Source organism: Sprattus sprattus (assembly GCF_963457725.1).
Source record: "Sprattus sprattus genome assembly, chromosome: 4".
Taxonomy (NCBI): Eukaryota; Metazoa; Chordata; class Actinopteri; order Clupeiformes; family Clupeidae; genus Sprattus; species Sprattus sprattus.
The window spans coordinates 48,672,084-48,690,632 of record NC_137923.1 but is presented as its reverse complement, the minus strand read 5'-3'; the positions used below and the strand labels follow the sequence as shown (position 1 = coordinate 48,690,632).

The following is an 18,549-nucleotide window of genomic DNA, read 5'->3' as shown; positions in this document are numbered from 1 at the left end:
GAATACATGTCAAGTAGGGATGCAAATGATTAATCGACTTTAGATTAATTGTCGATTAAGAGGTTGCTCGATCAAAATGTATTAATCACGATTAATCGCTAGAGGGCGCTAGCGCGAGAGACCGGTTGAAAACAAAATGAAGCGAGCGAAAAGAAGTGCGGTGTGGGACCACTTCAACATTGTTAATTCAGGCAAAGAAGTCAAATGTTCTCTGTTTAATGCGGTATTGAAATACAATAGTTCCACTAGCTCACTCAGTTATCATTTGAACACCGTGCATGCTGCTGTCCTGCATGGCACCACCAGTTCACCTGATCAACCTAAAATCACAGCTACACTGTATTATACCTTCTCTCGCTTACTGCCGCGAGGTTAGCTATTAGTTCGCTAGCGGGCTAGCTCACTGAGACTTCATAGAGTTAGCTACCTAGCTCGTTAGCGGGCTAGCTCACCTTGCTATGAATATGAATATCTCTGTCTACTCCCGTGCTAACGTGTGCCCGCGAGTTTGGCTCATGAGAGTAAGTAAGTAAGTAAGAGTTGAGTTGGCTATTTAGCTTGATAGCGGACTAGCTCACTCAGGCTTAATGATATTATATACCTAGCTCGTTAGCGGGCTAGCTTACCTTTGCCTGATGGCTTGCCATTAAGAATGTAACTACTCTATCCCTCACTACCGTGAGCGCGAGTTAAACTTCAGAGAGTTGTGTTTGCTATTTAGCTTGTAATAGCCTAGATGCAGTTTCTTCATAATCAATAATGTCAATAATATTCTGTTTGGCTCTCTATTTAATTTCTTCTATTCTTTTTTTTTATGTCTGTTTCAAATGCAAGAACTGAGCCAGTCCATAATTTATTTCTTTGTTTTAAATTAAAGAATGTACTTTGTTATACCATAAAAAAACGTTTCTGCTTTCTTTTCCTAATGCATAATTACTTGAGGAATGTATAATAGAATAGAATTATCAGAATGTAATGTAATATAATAACTCAACTATTTAGCTGATATTTGTAAAGGCCCTATTGAAACACTGAAACTCAGGTGAAAAACGCCGCTTATCAATTAATCGAAAGTCGATCGATAAGATTATCAACTAATGATTAATGAATTAATCGATAATTTGCATCCCTAATGTCAAGTGTAGAATACAGCAACAGACAGGCCTATTGGAACTAAAATGTTATTAAAATAATGATTTATATAGATGTTTTTACAACCAATACTAATCATAGACTGAAAACCCCCTAGTAACAATATCAATTCAAGAACCGGATTAATATATCTGATTTCTAACATTGAATTCTTGTCTCTTCCTGCAAGGATGTGATTTGTGGCATCCTACTGAAGAGTAGGTACCCGTGGCATGAAAGATTTACTTTCAAAAATGTAAACTAAACAACTTCACTTTTCATCTCACTAATACCATGGATATTCATACAGTTTTAATACGCTTTCATAATTCACATAACATTTCCCTGACTGTCATCATCATGGTTTGCTTAAGCTTCCATCTTATGCTCAGATACTAAATGACAATGCATACACCGCGTTCCACATTATTATGCAAATTACACTTTGCTCAGATTTTCCTTAACAGTAATGCACATTCAGTCAGTATAATTTTCAAGTCATCAACTGTTAGAGTATAATTCAAATTGTATTGAACAAACCTCCCAATGATAACAGTATTTTTCTCAAATATAAAAAACTCAAAATGCAGTGTTCCAAATTATTATGCAGAGTTTCAAAGTCTCAGAGTTTCAAGATATTGTATAGGTTGTAAAGAACTAAAAATTGTCATTTGTTGAATTTGCATCATTAGGAAGCCATATTTACTGAAATCAAAAAAAGTTTTAACCAAAAACATCTTAACAGGTCAAGTTACATGTTAACATAGGACCCCTTCTTTGATATCAACCTCACAATTCTGGCATCCATTGAACTCATGAGTTCTTTGATTGTTTCTGCTTTAATGTCTTATCAGGATGCCATAATAGCCTCCCAGAGCACCTGATTGGATGTGAACTGCCTTCCACCCACATAGATCTTTTGCTTGATGATGCTCCAAAGGTTCTCAATAGGGTTAAGGTCAGGGTAAGATGGGGGCCAAACCATGAGTTTCTCTTCTTTTATGCAAAGAATACCTCTGGGGCATTGGCTGCTATAGAGGTATTCTTTGCAGCATGAGATGATGCATTGTCATGCATAAATATGACTTTGCTATGGAAGGCGCGGCTCTTCTTTTTGTACCACGGAAGAAAGTGGTCAGTCAGAAACTCTACATACTTTGCCGAGGTCATTTTCACACCGTCAGGGACCCTGAAGGGGCCTACCAGCTCTCTCCCAATGATTCCGGCCCAAAACATGACTCTGCCACCTCCTTGTTGACGTCTTAGCCTTGTTGGGACATGGTGGCCATTCACCAACCATCCACTACTCCATCCATCAGGACCATCAAGGGTTGCACGGCACTCATCCGTAAACAAAACAGTTTGAAAGTTAGTCTTTATGTAGTCCTGAGCCCACTGCAACCTTTTTTGCTTGTGAGCTGGGTTTATGGGTGGCCGAATAAGGTTTAAGGACACTTGCAAACCTCTTGAGCATCCTACATCCTGAAGTTCCCGAGACTCCAGAGGCACCAGCGGCTTCAAACACCTGTTTGCTGCTATTCAATGGCATTTTAGTGGCTGCTCTCTTGACCCTACGCATTTGTTTTGCAGAAATATTCCTTATCTTGCCTTTGTCTGAACAAACCCACTTGTGCTGTGAATCAGTGACAAATTTCTTCCCCGTCCGATGATCATGCGCAATTCTTTTGGAAATATCCAATGTTGTGATACCTTGACCAAGGTATTGCACTATTTGCCGCTTTTCAGCAGCAGAGATCCTTTTTCTTCCCCATTTTGACTGAAACATGTAGCTTGCTTAATAATGTGGAACATCCTTCTTAAGTAGTTTTCCTTTGATTGGGCTCACCTGGCAAACGTATTATCGCAGGTGTCTGAGATTGATTTAAATCATTCAATTAGCCCTGAGACACAATACCACCCATGACTTTAATTGAAAAACAAAAAAAATAATGTTTATGACCCTTAAATCCAATTTGCATAATAATGTGGAACGCGGTGTATGCCATGTTGACCAGCTAAGCAATGTTTTGAAGCTCATACCACAACCCAGAATGAGAGCTCCTGGTAGAGGACCTTATACATGTGCCACTGAGATCAGATCAGTTTATCGTATCGTATTCGCGTGTAGGTGTGAAGATTTTCAAGGGAAACGGCTCTTGTCGTTACCTGTATACATGTGCAAAATGTGAAGCTGTTACATTGCCTCGGGCATGCGCAAAGACCACGGAGATGTGCTCCCACCTGGTTTGTTTACTAACAACATCAACGTGATCCGCATCGGGCACAGGCAGTGTAGTGGCTTAAAGTCCCTTCTTTCTATCAGCATATAGTTCTTAATATTTTCTTTCTCTGTGTTTGCTCCGTCTTTTACTGGACTCATAATTATATGACAGTGGTATTAGTTACAGTTGAGACACCCGAAATAACTTGCATGCGCAGCAATCCTGAGACGTGATTTTTAGTTTGCACATGAATACTAACGTCTTCTTTGATCCCAGGAAATTTGAGCACATAACCCATCTCCCTTACGGAGATATTGGCGAAAGTTGTTTAACCTACTTCATTTCAAACGTCTAGTTTTTCAAACGTGTCTAGATTTTGTGCAGTAGTGAATAGAGTCTCAGTCTACTACACCATACATAGCATATCATGTTTGTAGAAAATGATTAAGGTGCAACAAATGCCAATAAGCATATTTAAATTAAATGATTCACATTGCAAGCAAAATGGTGCGGCTGGAGCACAGGGAGGGACAACGGTGACGCAGTTTGGATGTAGCGACAAACATTTATGTGCTGTAACAAACAGTGTTAACCAGTATGTGAGTAACGTGGCTTTTATTAAAACATAGCGTGTGTAATGTGTAGCTATTTCATTCCGTTTATTAACCTTTCCGGCTGTCTGTATTACTAGCCAGCAGCAGACGTAAAGGAAAGGGAGCATTTTACTCCCCGGCAATCTCTCTACAAACTTCCATATAGACGCGGGCAGCAGAGGAAAATCTACTTTCCTTTTGGGAGAAACCAGGCCAGTCGTCCCACGACTACAGCACCTTGCAAAACGAATTATATGCGTTCCAGCAACAGGTGCTGCGAGTGAGCGCTCCTTCAGTGCAGCAGGGCGCGTTATAGAAGCCAGGCGCTCTCGCCTGAATCCTGACACTGTAGATGCTATTTTATTCCTGCATAGTGCTAAGACAAATTCTAAATAGAACGAAGGTTAGGCATATCAGCAGAGGTATATTTTGGTTACATTAGGATGGCTACGTTTATAGCTTGCGTTTTGGGCGCACCACAATGCCAAGAAGTTTGTCGTGACTGTAATGGCATATTTCATTGTGGGGGTGATTGATAGCTTAAGGCTTACGAGACACGGTGTTTTCCGATGTTTTACTGAGTCCTCTCTGTCTCTATCACACACACACACACACACACACACTAACGGAAGCAAAAAAGGTTTAAATTAAGTGACATCCCTCAAATGTCGCGTCTCCCGCAAACCTGCAAGCTATGAGTCAGCTGTCAGTATTGGAAGAAGCCTTAACGTCTCGAAGATGAAACTTCCTGGGTTATTTTGTTTCGTTAGGCTATTAGTTATATTTTTAAACAGCCAGTCACATTGTAGCCTACCACTCATGGAATAAGGAATTTAAAGAGATGATGGAGTGAACTTTCTAGCCTCTAGTCACGTCTCCTCCCAGTCACGCACGGCCTCCCCCATGACACATCGGCCTGATTTGACACGCCCTTTTCTAAGCCGAACGAACGTGGTAAACCACCTCTCTCGAAAGCTTCAGACGATCGGCGGAAAAACTAACGGTTTACATCTAGACCCCTTATACATGAGGCAATTGTAACACGTTCGCGAGTTTCTATCGTGGTAGACGCGATGTAACAGCTTTACATTGACGCATGTATAAGGGGCTACTTACTTGTATCAGGTACGCGAACTAGTAGGCGGTGGGCCGAAGCCTCGTATCGTTTCAATTTTAAAATTTAATTTTGGAGGACCTCAATTTTTAAAGTTTGGATGATCATATCATTTCTAAAGATAAACCGGTTGTTGTCAGTCAAAAGTCTGTTTCATTTTTTCAAACTCACAGTTTAAAGTTTTGTTAAACTCGCTGGCAAACGCAGTTGCCTAATAAATCAGTCGTACCAATAACACAACGTTAAACTGGAGTAAGAACATTATTAACCAATCAGATGCAGCCATATTGACGCTCGTTTCCCCGATTAATCAGGTATTGACATTTCACTGCTGCCGTGACAGCTCCAACACTTTGAAACTGAGACATGCTGTAAGTAATAATTTGATCAGTATTAGACCGTTTTAAAACATGTTTGTTTTGTAAACCGTCTTTTTCATACGTGAGTGATGGTGTAAATAGTTTTAGCTCGCTAACGAGCCGTAGTTTGTACTATATAGCCTTGCTTACTGTTAGCTATGCTATATGTTAATACCTTATTTACCTTTTCTCTGGCAAGTTTAATCAACGTTATTCACCTTGTATGAAGTCGATGGTAGACTAATAAACCACGCAACACAAAATGTTATAGTGTAAGAAATATTTAATCATCAAGTGGGAAAAGGAAAGGTAAGGGGGAAATGTTAATCTCCTGAACAGTGGGACCAAAGCCACAAGGCTAAGGTAGGTTAGTACACAAATAGGGGAGCCGAGCCACCCCTCCCTGGCAGCACTGCAATACCAGGGTAATGCCAAGGGGTGAGATTTCCCTAGGCCTCTTCTTAGATGTTATAATCACAATGTGTGCACTTGCACAGGTTGGTACATGGCAGCTCATACACTTTGCATATGTACATTTTCCCCTGACAGAGTTTTAAATGTTTTTCAGGAGCAGTGAACTAGCTCAAGGATCGCCTCTGGAAGTGACATCCAGTCCACCTCAGAGCTCCCCAGCCATCTTACAGCCATGATTGATTTGGGGAGGAATGTCTGGGTAACACTCTAGGCTCCTCCTGTGCACTGCAGCCTGGTTACTTGCCCGCTGAATATGTTTGTGCAGAGAGTCCTGCGCTATGTTCCATTTTCCCTACCTACCGTACCTATCGTACCTATACTTATACGCAGTACACAGTACACACTCACTAGGTACGCAGATTCTCAGCAGGTGAGTGCTGCTCCAAATCTAATAATCCGTGGTGCATTTACCGGAAATTACGATCGCGACAAGGCCCGCGTTTGTCTTTTTCGAGCTGAGCGGCTCTGCCTGGGTCCGCCTCTTCCGCTACGTTGACAAGATGGCGGCCGTTGAGAATGGACAGTGTACCCTGCTTCCACACTCAGTGTTTTGACCGTTATGAGTACAGATACGGGTCCTTTGGGTATACTTCGCTTCGACGCGGAAATGGGAAATCGGAAAACGGAACACCCTACATACTCACACTAAGGATGGTAGGTACGGTAGGTAGGGAAAACGGAACAGAGCGCAGGTTTGGAGGTAAGTCTCGCTCAGAACATCTGCCGGTCTTGGACATGGTAGCCCTGGCCTGATTAATGTCCTGACTGAGAGGTCAGTCCATAGCGGTCACACATCAATGTATTCTTTTTTCAATTCAGTTTTTTGTATGCTTTATTTTTCAAACACCATACAGAGCACTGACTGTATCACACCCAGATGGAGACCTACAAGGGCGTCACACTGCTCCTATCCAAGATGGCTGTGCAGTTTTGATACATCTGTTATGTGGGACTCTCTCCCCTTTGCAGTCTGGAAATACAGGTTCGCATTGATGTGGCTACAAAAAGATAGTGCCAGAACAAATGCACCTGTGTCTTCATCCAGATGGCATGGCACGGCATAGCATTTGCTGCCATTTGCAATGATGACTGTCACATTGCCAATTAGTCTTTGCAGATGTGGTCCAGTGTTCAAATACATAATTTTGCCAATTTTAATTGTTTTCCCCCACATGCCAGATATTTTTTCCCATTGTTTTGGTGTTTTTTGTCCAGGTCCATAAATACTTTTTTTTGTTATCCTTGTTCTGCACGTGCAATTTGTAATTTGAGCATGTAATTGGGAATTTGACAGCTGGATGAGTATAACAGTAGAAATTCAAGAGCTCAAGGAGCTTGAAACTATCCAAGAAGAGGCAGACACCAGTATGCTGTTGCATGCCCCTCATGCCTCAAAAACCTGGACCAACATTGTGATGAAGAGCCCAGACACAGATGCCTTTGTTCTGCCGTTTTGTAGCCACATCAATGCGAACCCGTATTTCCAGACTGCAATGGGGAGAGAGTCCCACATAACAGATGTATCAAAACTGCACAGCCATCTTGGACAGGAGCAGTGTGACGCCCTTGTAGGTCTCCATCCATTTTCTGGGTGTGATACAGTCAGTGCTCTGTATGGTGTTGGAAAAATAAAGCATACAAAAAACTGAATTAAAAAAAGAATACATTGATGTGTGACCGCTATGGACTGACCTCTCAGTCAGAACATTAATCAGGCCAGGGCTACCATGTCCAAGTCCGGCAGATGTTCTGAGCGAGACTTGCCTCCAAACCAGGACTCTCTGCACAAACATATTCAGCAGGCAAGCAACCAGGCTGCAGTGCACAGGAGGAGCCTAGAGTGTTACCCAGACATTCCTCCCCAAATCAATCATGGCTGTAAGATGGCTGGGGAGCTCTATGAGGCGGACTGTGTGTCACTTCCAGAGGCGATCCTTGAGCTTGTTCACTGCTCCTGAAAAAAATTAAAAACTCTGTCAGGGGAAAATGTACATGCAAAGTGTATGAGCTGCCATGTACCAACCTGTGCAAGTGCACAAATTGTGATTATAACATCTAAGAAGAGGCCTAGGGAGATATCTCACCCCTTGGCATTACCCTGGTATTGCAGTGCTGCCAGGGAGGGGTGGCTCGGCTCCCCTATTTGTGTACTAACCTACCTTAGCCTTGTGGCTTTGGTCCTACTGGTCAGGATATTAACATTTCCCCCTTACCTTTCCTTTTCCCCCTTGATGATTAAATATGTCTTACACTATAACGTTTTGTGTTGCATCGTTTATGAGTCTACCATCGACTTCATACAAGGTGAATAACGTTGATTAAACTTGCCAGAGAAAAGGTAAATAAGGTATTAACATATAGCATAGCTAACAGTAAGCAAGGCTATATAGTACAAACTACGCTCACGTATGAAAAAGACGGTTTAGAAAACAAACATGTTTTAAAACGGTCTAATACTGATCAAATTATTACTTACAGCACGTCTCAGTTTCAAAGTGTTGGAGCTGTCACGGCAGCAGTGAACTGTCAATACCTGATTAATCGGGGAAACGAGCGTCAATATGGCTGCATCTGATTGGTTAATAATGTTCTTACGCCAGTTTAACGTCGTGTTATTGGTACAACTGATTTAGTAGGCAACTGCGTTTGCCAGCGAGTTTAACAAAACTTTACACTACGAGTTTGACAAAATGAAACGGACTTTTTACTGGCAACAACCGGTTTATCTTTAGAAATGATATGATCATCCAAACTTTAAAAATTGAGGTCCTCCAAAATTAAATTTCAAAGTTGAACAGATACGAGGCTTCGGCCCACCACCTATAGGCACAGTCGTAGGTTTCTAGCTTCTAGCTTCTAGGTTTCTAGCTAAATTCTGAACTCGTTCAGCATCTCTTCTCTGTCTTGAATGACATAATGACAGACTTACAAAAAAAATAGCCTACTGTGTTATTTAGATATAAGTAGCTAGAAAAATAATTCCATTTAGCTGACTACACAGCCTAGAGATAGCACCATAGACTGTATTCCAAAATTAGATCAAGTGTTTTTATTCCCAGCAATTAGCTGGCTAGGTGCATGCTATTGCTCCCTTGTGCTGCAGTATTATTGGTACATGCGATAGCAATAGCATGCACCTAGCCAGCTAACAGTAGCCTCGTGAAGTAAATTATCAAAAAGCAATTTTGCAAGAATTGCTGGGAATAAAAAAAACACTTGATCTAATTTTGGAATACAGTCTATGGTGCTATCCCTAGGCTGTGTAGTCAGCTAAATGGAATTATCTTTCTAGCTACTTATATCTAAATCACACAGTAGGCTATTTTTTTTGTAAGTCTGTCATTTTTAACAATATGTCATTCAACCAGCCTTTAAGGTACATACAATGTGCACTGTATAGGCTATGAACAGACCTACTTGTTATTGGAACCCTTTAAAACTTTTGTTATAGATTTCTTACCTGCTGTCTTCAAAAGGCGTCTCTGACATTCCCCAGCACATGAATCAGATGATGTTGGGTGATGCGTGATGTAGCTCCGTCCAGCGTCATCCAACTGATCAAATCAGTTATGCAAATATGCGCATGCGCAGTGTTGAATTAGCGTCTAATTTCGCGCCAGGTGTATAAATTCCCGCATTTGTCTATTATTTCCCGCGCTTGTGTGTCGCAGCATGCAGGGACCACGACAACCAATAGGGGGCGATGGCGGACACAATTATACAAACTTAGTCAGGTTTTCGGTACAAAAGGACTTCTGAGAAAAACACTTTTTTGGGATTAAAAAATGCTGGTAAAACGTTTTAGAGGGTTTATTTTTATGAGGACAGTGAACTGTTCTCCTAAAACAGAGGGTCCTCGTTACTCGGTGAAGTGTTTTGAAAACTGTCCTTCTAAACCTTAATACAAACACACACACACACACACACACACACACACAGGAAGATTCTTTCTTCTAAAAAGCAGGTCCCTTAAAATACCTCATTAAAAGCTTCCATTATCTAGAATATCGTTGTACAACTTTGGTGAAATGCTTCCCTTAAACTGAAATTAATATTATCCAGTCTATGAAAAGATATATCTTCATATTCGTTAAGGATTCTGTTAATATACATATTAGTTTAGCATTTGGATAAACATTCAGATTAATGTATCTCATATATTTAATTTGGTTTAAAATTCATATAAACGCATGATTCATTCATGATTACGAAGCAGTTTAGCATTTTCTACAGTTCTCAACATTAAGCAAAACAATATCTGTTGAGCCATTGGAATAAAAGTAAATACAGCTTTGCTCACTGGAAGCCTACGTGTTTTTAACATTTGCGACACATTGAGAGGTCAGTCCTGTTGGTTCGTTGGTGGTACAATTGCGGTCAACCAATGTGATGCTCAACCTATGCAAATGACATCATATAGCAAGACATCAGTTCAGCCAGTGTCAACCAATCAACGATTTGAAGACTAGACGCGGAACATGGAGTTACTTGATTGACACAGGAAAGTAGCCAATAGACGAACGTGTATTGTCAGGCGGGGGTTGGACGAATTTCATATTTACAGGTAGACGAATTGAGGCAACAATGCGACTGGCTTCGCATACATACCGGCTTCTAAGTAAATAACATCTAATGAATGTCACAGAGGATCGCAGGAGAATAAGCCAGTCTGCTGAACCGAACGGATTTAGATTTGCCTTGAATAAGCTGTGAGGGATTTATTCGCAGAACGCCGACAAGAAAGTAAAGGACTTAAAAATGACTACTCATATATTTCAAGTCAGCAGCTTGCTGATAGAAAATGCTGTGGAGAAGATTAACAACAACTTTACTTCGATGGTTCTCGCAACATCTTTGTTTACCCTCACGTTGGGGTATTTTTCCAAGCTGGTGTACAAACAGATGAAGTCCCCGGATAAAGACGCTGTAAGTAGGCCACTGTTTGGACTTGACATTAGGTCGACAGGCTGTATACATTTGTGTTCATTCAACTGTTCTTTTATTTTCTAGAACCACCCCCCATACATTCCATCAAGCATTCCATTTCTTGGCCATGCAATAGCTTTTGGGAAAAGTCCCATCGAATTCTTGGAGAATGCATACGAAAAGGTGAGGCTATGTCTAAACTAAGCAACCTTGTTTGTACCGACATTCTAAGTTAGTCAATTGAAACTTGTAAGATTCATGAATGTTTTATATCCCACTTGAAGTATGGACCCGTCTTCAGCTTTACGATGGTGGGCAGCACATTCACATACTTGCTTGGAAGCGATGCCGCAACACTTTTATTCAACAGCAAAAATGAGGAGCTCAACGCAGAAGATGTGTATTCCAGACTCACTACACCTGTCTTCGGAAAAGGCGTGGCCTACGACGTACCAAATCCGGTAATTAAATTCATATTGTGCAACTTGTCACCTACTTAATTGATTTCTATGCCCAATTATAGACAGTCGATTTTCAATGGCATATTATCATTTTCAGGTGACTATTTTGGATAAAGTATGTAAACTACATCCTGTTGTTAAAAATAAATTGCAAAAAAAAAAAATCAAGCTGAACACTCTTAGGTGTAGCTTGTTATGTGCCTAACAATCACCTGGAACTTTCTCCTGGGAATAGACTGCCATCATTTTTGAGTCTCCTATCCTTCTCCACAGATATTTCTGGAGCAGAAGAAGATGCTAAAAACAGGCCTGAACATTGCCCACTTCAAACAGCATGTGGAGGTCATAGAGGAAGAGACCAAGGAGTACTTTTCCCGATGGGGTGAAAGTGGGGTGAAAAGTAAGATACATTTTAGTGAGAATAGCCTCAAAACTATCAGCATTACTATCCAATCTGAGCTCTCTGTTGGGGGATTTTACACTTTAGTGGCCTAATATGACATGGATTGTGTAATTCAAATAGAGGCCGAAATCGCACGTGTCTAATGTTTTTAAAAGCTAGAGTACCAGGAATATTTTTAGGTCTCTTACACTGCCCATAATCACTGAGGTAATATTTGTTGACGTAGCCACAATTCCCTCAAAACTGTGTAACTTTCTCACAGAAGTGTAATGTTCGGTCATTTTTCCTACAACTATACATACATTTGCACAACTATATAATGTGGTCTTCAAATATTGGCAGTTACTATCAAGTAAAAAAAAAAACCAACCTCACATAAATGAAACGATTTCTTAGTTAAAGACAAACACCCCCTTCTGAGAAGCATTCCTTCACTACTTGGACTTGCCGTTAAGGTGATTCAGAGTATTGTTTCTGTACAATAAAAAAAATGATTTTACCCTCACGCACAGTCTCCATGTCCTCTCTTCTTCTCCCCTCTCAGACCTGTTTGAGGCCTTGTCCGAGCTCATCATTCTGACGGCCAGCCGCTGCCTGCAGGGGAAGGAGATCCGCAGCATGATGGATGAGAAGGTGGCCCAGCTGTACGCTGACCTGGATGGGGGCTTCAGCCACGCTGCTTGGCTGCTGCCCGGCTGGCTGCCCATCCCCAGCTTCAGGTGCGGCCCTCTTTCCAATGAAACAAGTCGTACACTGTTATAAACAGCTGCTCCCTGTGGTGTCTGTGGCTCGTTGGTGGTGTGCAGTGGTGAAATAGCTTCTCCTTTTTCGGCTTGGCTTTCTTTGAACAGGCGGAGGGACAAAGCACACAAGGAGATCAAGGAGATCTTCTCCAAAGTGATCCAGAGGCGCAGACAAGCCACAGAGAAAGAGGACGACATTCTGCAGACCCTCATTGACTCCAGTTACAAGTGAGCTCTAATGCTCTTATGTCTGTTGAATGAAAGCATATTCCTCATTTCAACCGTTACATCCTTGGACGTCTAATTTAAATTCAACTCCATGTAATCATTAATGTAATAATTGTAACGTTCCTTAAGCCTCAATGAAATGCATAGAAATGTAGACATACTATAGTTTATTGTACCACCTCAATAACTAAGCTCTGTGGGGTTTAAGCTAAACACAAGCTCTGTCGCCCCCCTCAGAGATGGGCATTTCCTGTCAGATGACGAGATCGCTGGCATGCTGATCGGGCTGCTCCTGGCCGGCCAGCACACCTCCTCCACCACCAGCGCCTGGATGGGCTTCTACCTGGCCCGAGACCAGGAGATGCAGGAGCGCTGCTACCGTGAGCAGAAGGCCGTCTGTGGAGACGACCTGCCCCCCCTCGACTATGACCAGGCAAGTCACAGCGCCCAACTCACTGCATTGAATCATTTTGTATAAAAATGGTGCTCTGTATTTTGTGAAACCTTCTAATACCAAAATACAGATGGTGCCCAAGAGAGTGAAAAGGTGTTTTTCGTGTGAGGGCTGTATTTAAATACTTTTGCATGTTAATCTTTTAAAAATAGCAACACGAAAGCTACGTTACATCTCTGGTTCCATGGCAATGTTCCGAGAGCCCATTATTCCGACAGCCCGCTGTTCCGAAATTGTGAGCACAGCAACGTAAACCACTATATCCCACATGCACATCTCAGTTAATTGATCACACAATCATAAACATATAAATGCACTTATTTCACAAGCATGAACTTTAATTCAGAATATTATTATACACACATGTGATTTGCATCGCGATGATAAAAAAATTACTTTTATGATAGCCAACGCATGCATGCTTTGTCAGTGCTTGTAATGTCCTGCGACAATCTGCTGGTGGTTTCCTTCCCACGAGTGGTACCCCATATTTAAAACCAGAGTAGGCTAAATGAACAAATATGGCCTAGGAAAAGTGATATGCGTGATAGCCCGGTGAGCGTCTCCGCTCCCCTGCACAAACTAAATGCTGTGTGTGTTTTGTGCAACTTAAAATATTTCTAAATTAAGCCAGGGGGACTATTTTTCAGAATATTGAGATTTCGGAATATCGGGCTTTCAGAACACTGGGCCGCCCCCACATCTCTAAGGGCTCAGATACACATACGCGTTTTTGTAAAAACGCGACGCTAGGAAATACATTGAGTCCTATGGTACGGCGCGCTTTCACGCAAAGCGCCCCGTACCATAGGAATCAATGCATTTCCTAGCGTCGCGTTTTTACAAAAACGCGTATGTGTATCTGAGCCCTAACTGTGTTTTAGTGACTCCCTGTGAATGCTTTTTAGCTCAAGGATCTGAACCTATTGGATCGCTGTTTGAAGGAAAGTCTAAGACTCCGCCCACCCATTATGACCATGATGAGAATGGCAAGATCGCCTCAGGTGAGATTATGTTTTTGTTTTATTGTGTGTCACAGGGGCATGCATGATTAGTTGAGGTATGTGGCAGTCATGTTCAGTAATTATGGTTTTAAAGGCTCTCAATTAAAATTCAAACTATTTCCTATTGGTGTCTAATACAGTATTTAACCTTTCATCACTGAGAAATAGGGTTTAAAAATGATTTAGCATCCTGCATGTGGTCTTCAAAGTATCTTGGTTGATATAGAAATTGTATTTTTTTTAAACTTGTATTTTAAGTAATTGGCAGTAATGTTCACATACTTTGCCTGGTTTCCCATGAAGACAATTGCAGGGTACACCATCCCAGCTGGTCACCAAGTGTGTGTGTCTCCTACTGTGAACCATCGCCTGTCTGATACCTGGAAAGAGCGGATGGACTTTAACCCAGACCGCTACCTTCAGGAGAACCCTGCAGCTGGGGAGAAGTTTGCTTACGTGCCCTTTGGAGCAGGTGAGAGCCACAGGCCGAACACACTGATCCCACACAGGTGGTGCCCAGAGAGCTGGAGCTTTCTTGACTTCCTCCAACACCCAGAAATGTAGATCGAGCACATATAGATAAACCTCTCGAGGAGTGCCAGGGAGATGTTAGACTGAAGCATGGCCATTTCCATGTCAATGAGCCATTCATATGCAAAAGTAATGTCACACCATACACCATTAAGATATACGTGTCCAAAGTACTTATCACGTAAAACATGACCATGATAAGACTAGCGGACTGATTCATTTTTTTTGTTCTTGTCTTTTCAGGACGTCACCGATGTATTGGGGAGAATTTTGCCTATGTCCAAATCAAGACCATCTGGTCCACCATGCTGCGAATGTTTGACTTTGAGCTTGTTGACGGATACTTCCCTGAAGTGAACTACACTACAATGATCCACACCCCGACCAACCCTATGATCAAGTACACACTGAGGAGGCCCTGAGATCTGCTACTGCCCCCTAAAGACAGTAAAAAAAAGAATCACATTAATTGTCGCCCGAGAAAGTGGAATACTGAATACGGACATGATTTCAACGAACCTGCCGTGATTGGTGTGCGTGTGTGGGGGCGAGTAGGCAGTCCTGTACGTTGTTGGTCACAATGTTCAGTTCTATTTTTGTATTTCTAAACTATAGTAATACTTTTGACCACTACACTTGATGTATCTTAAGATCTGGGGAAGATGCCTTCTCATTGGAGGCTTGCTGTGATGGCCCAGTGTTTTTCGAATGGGGGACGCAAACACGCTCTTCTACATGATCACAAACACTGATGCCTCTTCTCTTTGTTTTTAAAACTGTTTTTTTGCTACAGGCTTAAGTGGGTCAAGTTGAATAGAAAGAAAAAAAGCAGCTTGTTTATTACACTGATACTTTAAAATTGAAATGCCAGTCAAAGTAATCAATTGCTGTTTTTCCCCCTTATGTGCAACACTGCACTAGGCAACACATGACTGTCTGATATTAAGACAAAATGGTGGCTTTTTGCACCATACTGACCTGTAAAACATGATGATAAATACCTGTAAATAAAAAGCTCTAGTATTGGTAAGACTGTTTAATTATAAATTGTTAAATCAGAAATGGAGGTTTTTTTATTTTGTAAAGAATATGCTGCACAGTGTGCATAACTGTATGCTTCGTTACGATTATTTGGTGAAACACTTTAAAAAAAAAAAAAATACTTTTGAGACCATACAGCTCCAATGGCTGAACATATATCAAATTTAAACTTTGCAGTGCTTATCAGTTTACAGTCCATCCTATTAAATAAAAAATGAATGATTAAAGTCTGACTGTGTTACTGAGGCAACATTTTCCCTCATGTTGTTGTATATTACACACATATACACACATTTTATTGTGGTCAACATTGGCAAAAGAACAACAAGGCGTCAGCTTTGAAATATTATATTAATCTTTATTTCAATGTTGACAAAATACCCATAAAATTCAAAGCTCCTACCCTTTACAAAAATATGTCCTCTACTACAAATGTCCTCTGTAGTCTGTCTCCAGAAACCGTGCTGGCAATCCACAGTGTAGTGTGTGTTCATTAGCAGCCTCCTCGTAGTAAAGCCCAACATTCCCTATGTGTTCAGTATCCCACCCACAAGTAACATACATTGCACAGTATATAAATTAAATGGTTTCTCTTAAATTAGCATTCCACAAATAAACATTTAGGAAACATGATTGTAATTTCATCCACAACATATAATAGTCATAATAATAATAATTATGAGAATAATAATAACAATAAGCAGACTAATGTACATACATGAAGAAGCAGTTTCTGGTGCTGGCGACCCTTAGGTCTGGTGTACAGATGAGAAAAAAAAAGATGGTTTTGGTCCCACAGAGTTTACATTAAATAGAGTCATCATGAGAGTACAAAAAACACAGCAGCTCAGCACAAGAAAAGGCAACTGAGTAGTTTTTTTTTTCAAGCCAGTTCAAATGTAGAAGTCAAGAGTTTTATCTTCTTATTCCATAGTGCAATTGAGCATATGAAGACGACCCTAGGAAATGGAAATAAACATCTGAAATGTATTACATGCAACTGGGTAACTGCATCGATATTAAGAATGCTTTTAAGATAGTGCCTAACATTGGAGAGGAAATTAGGACACATATCAAATGCTTCCTATGTGTGAGAGGCTAAATATGTTGGACTGAGTTTTTCAGTAGCATGTTGTGCTACGACCACTGTAACTTAAACACAGTTAAAAAGAGTCTCATTTCATGACAATTACATTTTGGGGAAACACAGATTTGTATGTTCAACAGGAGCCTAACAATTTTCCAAATGTTCTTATATGAAGAAGTCAAAAATAAGATATTGCTACACTCATAACTGTCATACATTTGTTACAGAGGATTTAGCGGCTGAAAACACACACACACAGACACAGACACAGACACAGACACAGACACAGACACACACACACCTTTACCTGACTGCACACTGCCCAGCCTCCTCTGCAGTGCTTCCAGCCTGGCGATGTAGTCTGTAAGTGCACGGTCAGGGTCGTAGTTCAGCAGATGAGAGCATGGTGTCCCTCCACCTGGTTCCCCAGCCACGCCATGGTACCTGCCCAGCCAACACACACTCATTACACACAGAGCATATACACACACACACAAACACACCTGACCAAAACTGCAAAGCTGAGCTGATGGATGATTTTAAAAAGATAGCACAGATTCATCACTCTTGATCCACAGTGATGATGGCTAACGCAGTGACTTAGATGTTGAATAGCCATCCTAAAAACGGCCCCGTAGCGAAGGGAAAGCCTAGTCACCCCACCCGGACTCGAACAGGGTGCTAAACAAGTGCAGCCCAGTGTGACGCACACAGGCATTCCTCGCACATCCACCAACTGTACTTCTCCCATTCAGAGTGCCCCACACACAAGTGCTTTACCCTATCTATGGGGTCCCTCAGACAGGGGTCAACCTACCTGGGGTCCCTAACAAAGTTTAACGGGCACGCCTCCGATGACCGCACAGCAAGCCATCCCAGTTCTGACACCATTTGTAGCGAAGAGAGAGCATAGTCACCCCACCCGGACTAGAACCAACAGGGTGCTAAACATGCACTCTGACGGCAACGCCAAAGAGCCAGGCTTCGATGACATGGCAGTCAGAGCACATACTCATCTGTAGTGACGGCACATTGTCACAGGCCCTCAAGATGGGGAGTCTTTCTTTTTTTATTATTATTATCAGTTTTATTCCTTCATGATTTCTTATTTATTGATTTATCTTGAGTTCTGTTTTTTTTTTTCACGGGTGGGAACAAAGAATACACACTAGAATAGAAAATAGAAAAAGAAATATGTGTTTCTTCAGAAATGGATACAATTATGTTATGACTGCTTATGAGTTATGGAATATGAAATGAATAAACACAATAAAGTATAAAAAAAAAAAAAGATGGGGAGTCTTGAGCAGTGAACACTGGCACACCGTAGAGCCACACCAGACGTACCTGTGCTGGGCTGAGAGGGTGGAGCCACACCTTACGTACCTGTGCTGGGCTGAGAGGGTTGAGCGGGGGGAGTCGCGGCCGGTCCTGCCCCTGCTGCTCCCACGCCGGTCCCCGTACACCTCCACACTGCCTGGGTGCAGGAACGGGGAGTCGTGCCTCCCCTCCCCACCTGACACACAAAGGAACAGGAGGAGTGAGGAACATGCATATACACTCTGTGCAGAGGGTCAACTCAACCCTGAGTACAGTACTCTATATTAACAGTCCAAAACTCACCAACCACCAGACTGTAATTCATTAAAAACTATTTGTTGGGCGCCCTCACCTGTGATCTGGCTCAGGCCGTTTCTGTTGACACAGGGTGAGGTGCCAGAGCCAGTGCCAGTGGCCTTGTGCCATCTCTTCACCAGGAAACGCATCCTACAGACAAA

General features: G+C 41.7%; 2 protein-coding genes across 5 annotated transcripts in view; one reads left to right on the top strand and one right to left on the bottom strand.

Annotated features, from left to right (window-relative positions):
* Positions 1–10,690: 10,690 nt before the first annotated feature.
* Positions 10,691–15,392, top strand: cyp51 (cytochrome P450, family 51). Its single transcript, XM_080837170.1, has 10 exons — positions 10,691–10,819; positions 10,904–11,002; positions 11,104–11,280; positions 11,554–11,680; positions 12,228–12,402; positions 12,535–12,654; positions 12,892–13,087; positions 14,017–14,112; positions 14,416–14,584; positions 14,887–15,392. The coding sequence occupies exons 1-10, from the start codon at positions 10,730–10,732 to the stop codon at positions 15,063–15,065; spliced, it is 1,428 nt and encodes a 475-aa protein (XP_080693296.1). The 5' UTR covers positions 10,691–10,729; the 3' UTR covers positions 15,066–15,392.
* A 629-nt stretch (positions 15,393–16,021) lies between these two features.
* The window catches only part of akap9 (A kinase (PRKA) anchor protein 9), a 136,310-nt gene continuing 133,782 nt past the window's right edge, over positions 16,022–18,549 (bottom strand). For 3 of the 4 annotated variants that reach the window (XM_080837555.1, XM_080837558.1, XM_080837557.1), the window contains 4 exons: positions 18,444–18,538; positions 18,158–18,287; positions 17,073–17,215; positions 16,022–16,643 (listed from right to left, as the gene is read on the bottom strand). In XM_080837555.1, the coding sequence (XP_080693681.1) occupies positions 16,600–16,643; positions 17,073–17,215; positions 18,158–18,287; positions 18,444–18,538 (412 nt within the window). In that variant the 3' untranslated portion in view covers positions 16,022–16,599. The remainder of the gene's footprint in view (positions 16,644–17,072; positions 17,216–18,157; positions 18,288–18,443; positions 18,539–18,549) is intronic. The other variant, XM_080837556.1, reaches the window with a different exon arrangement.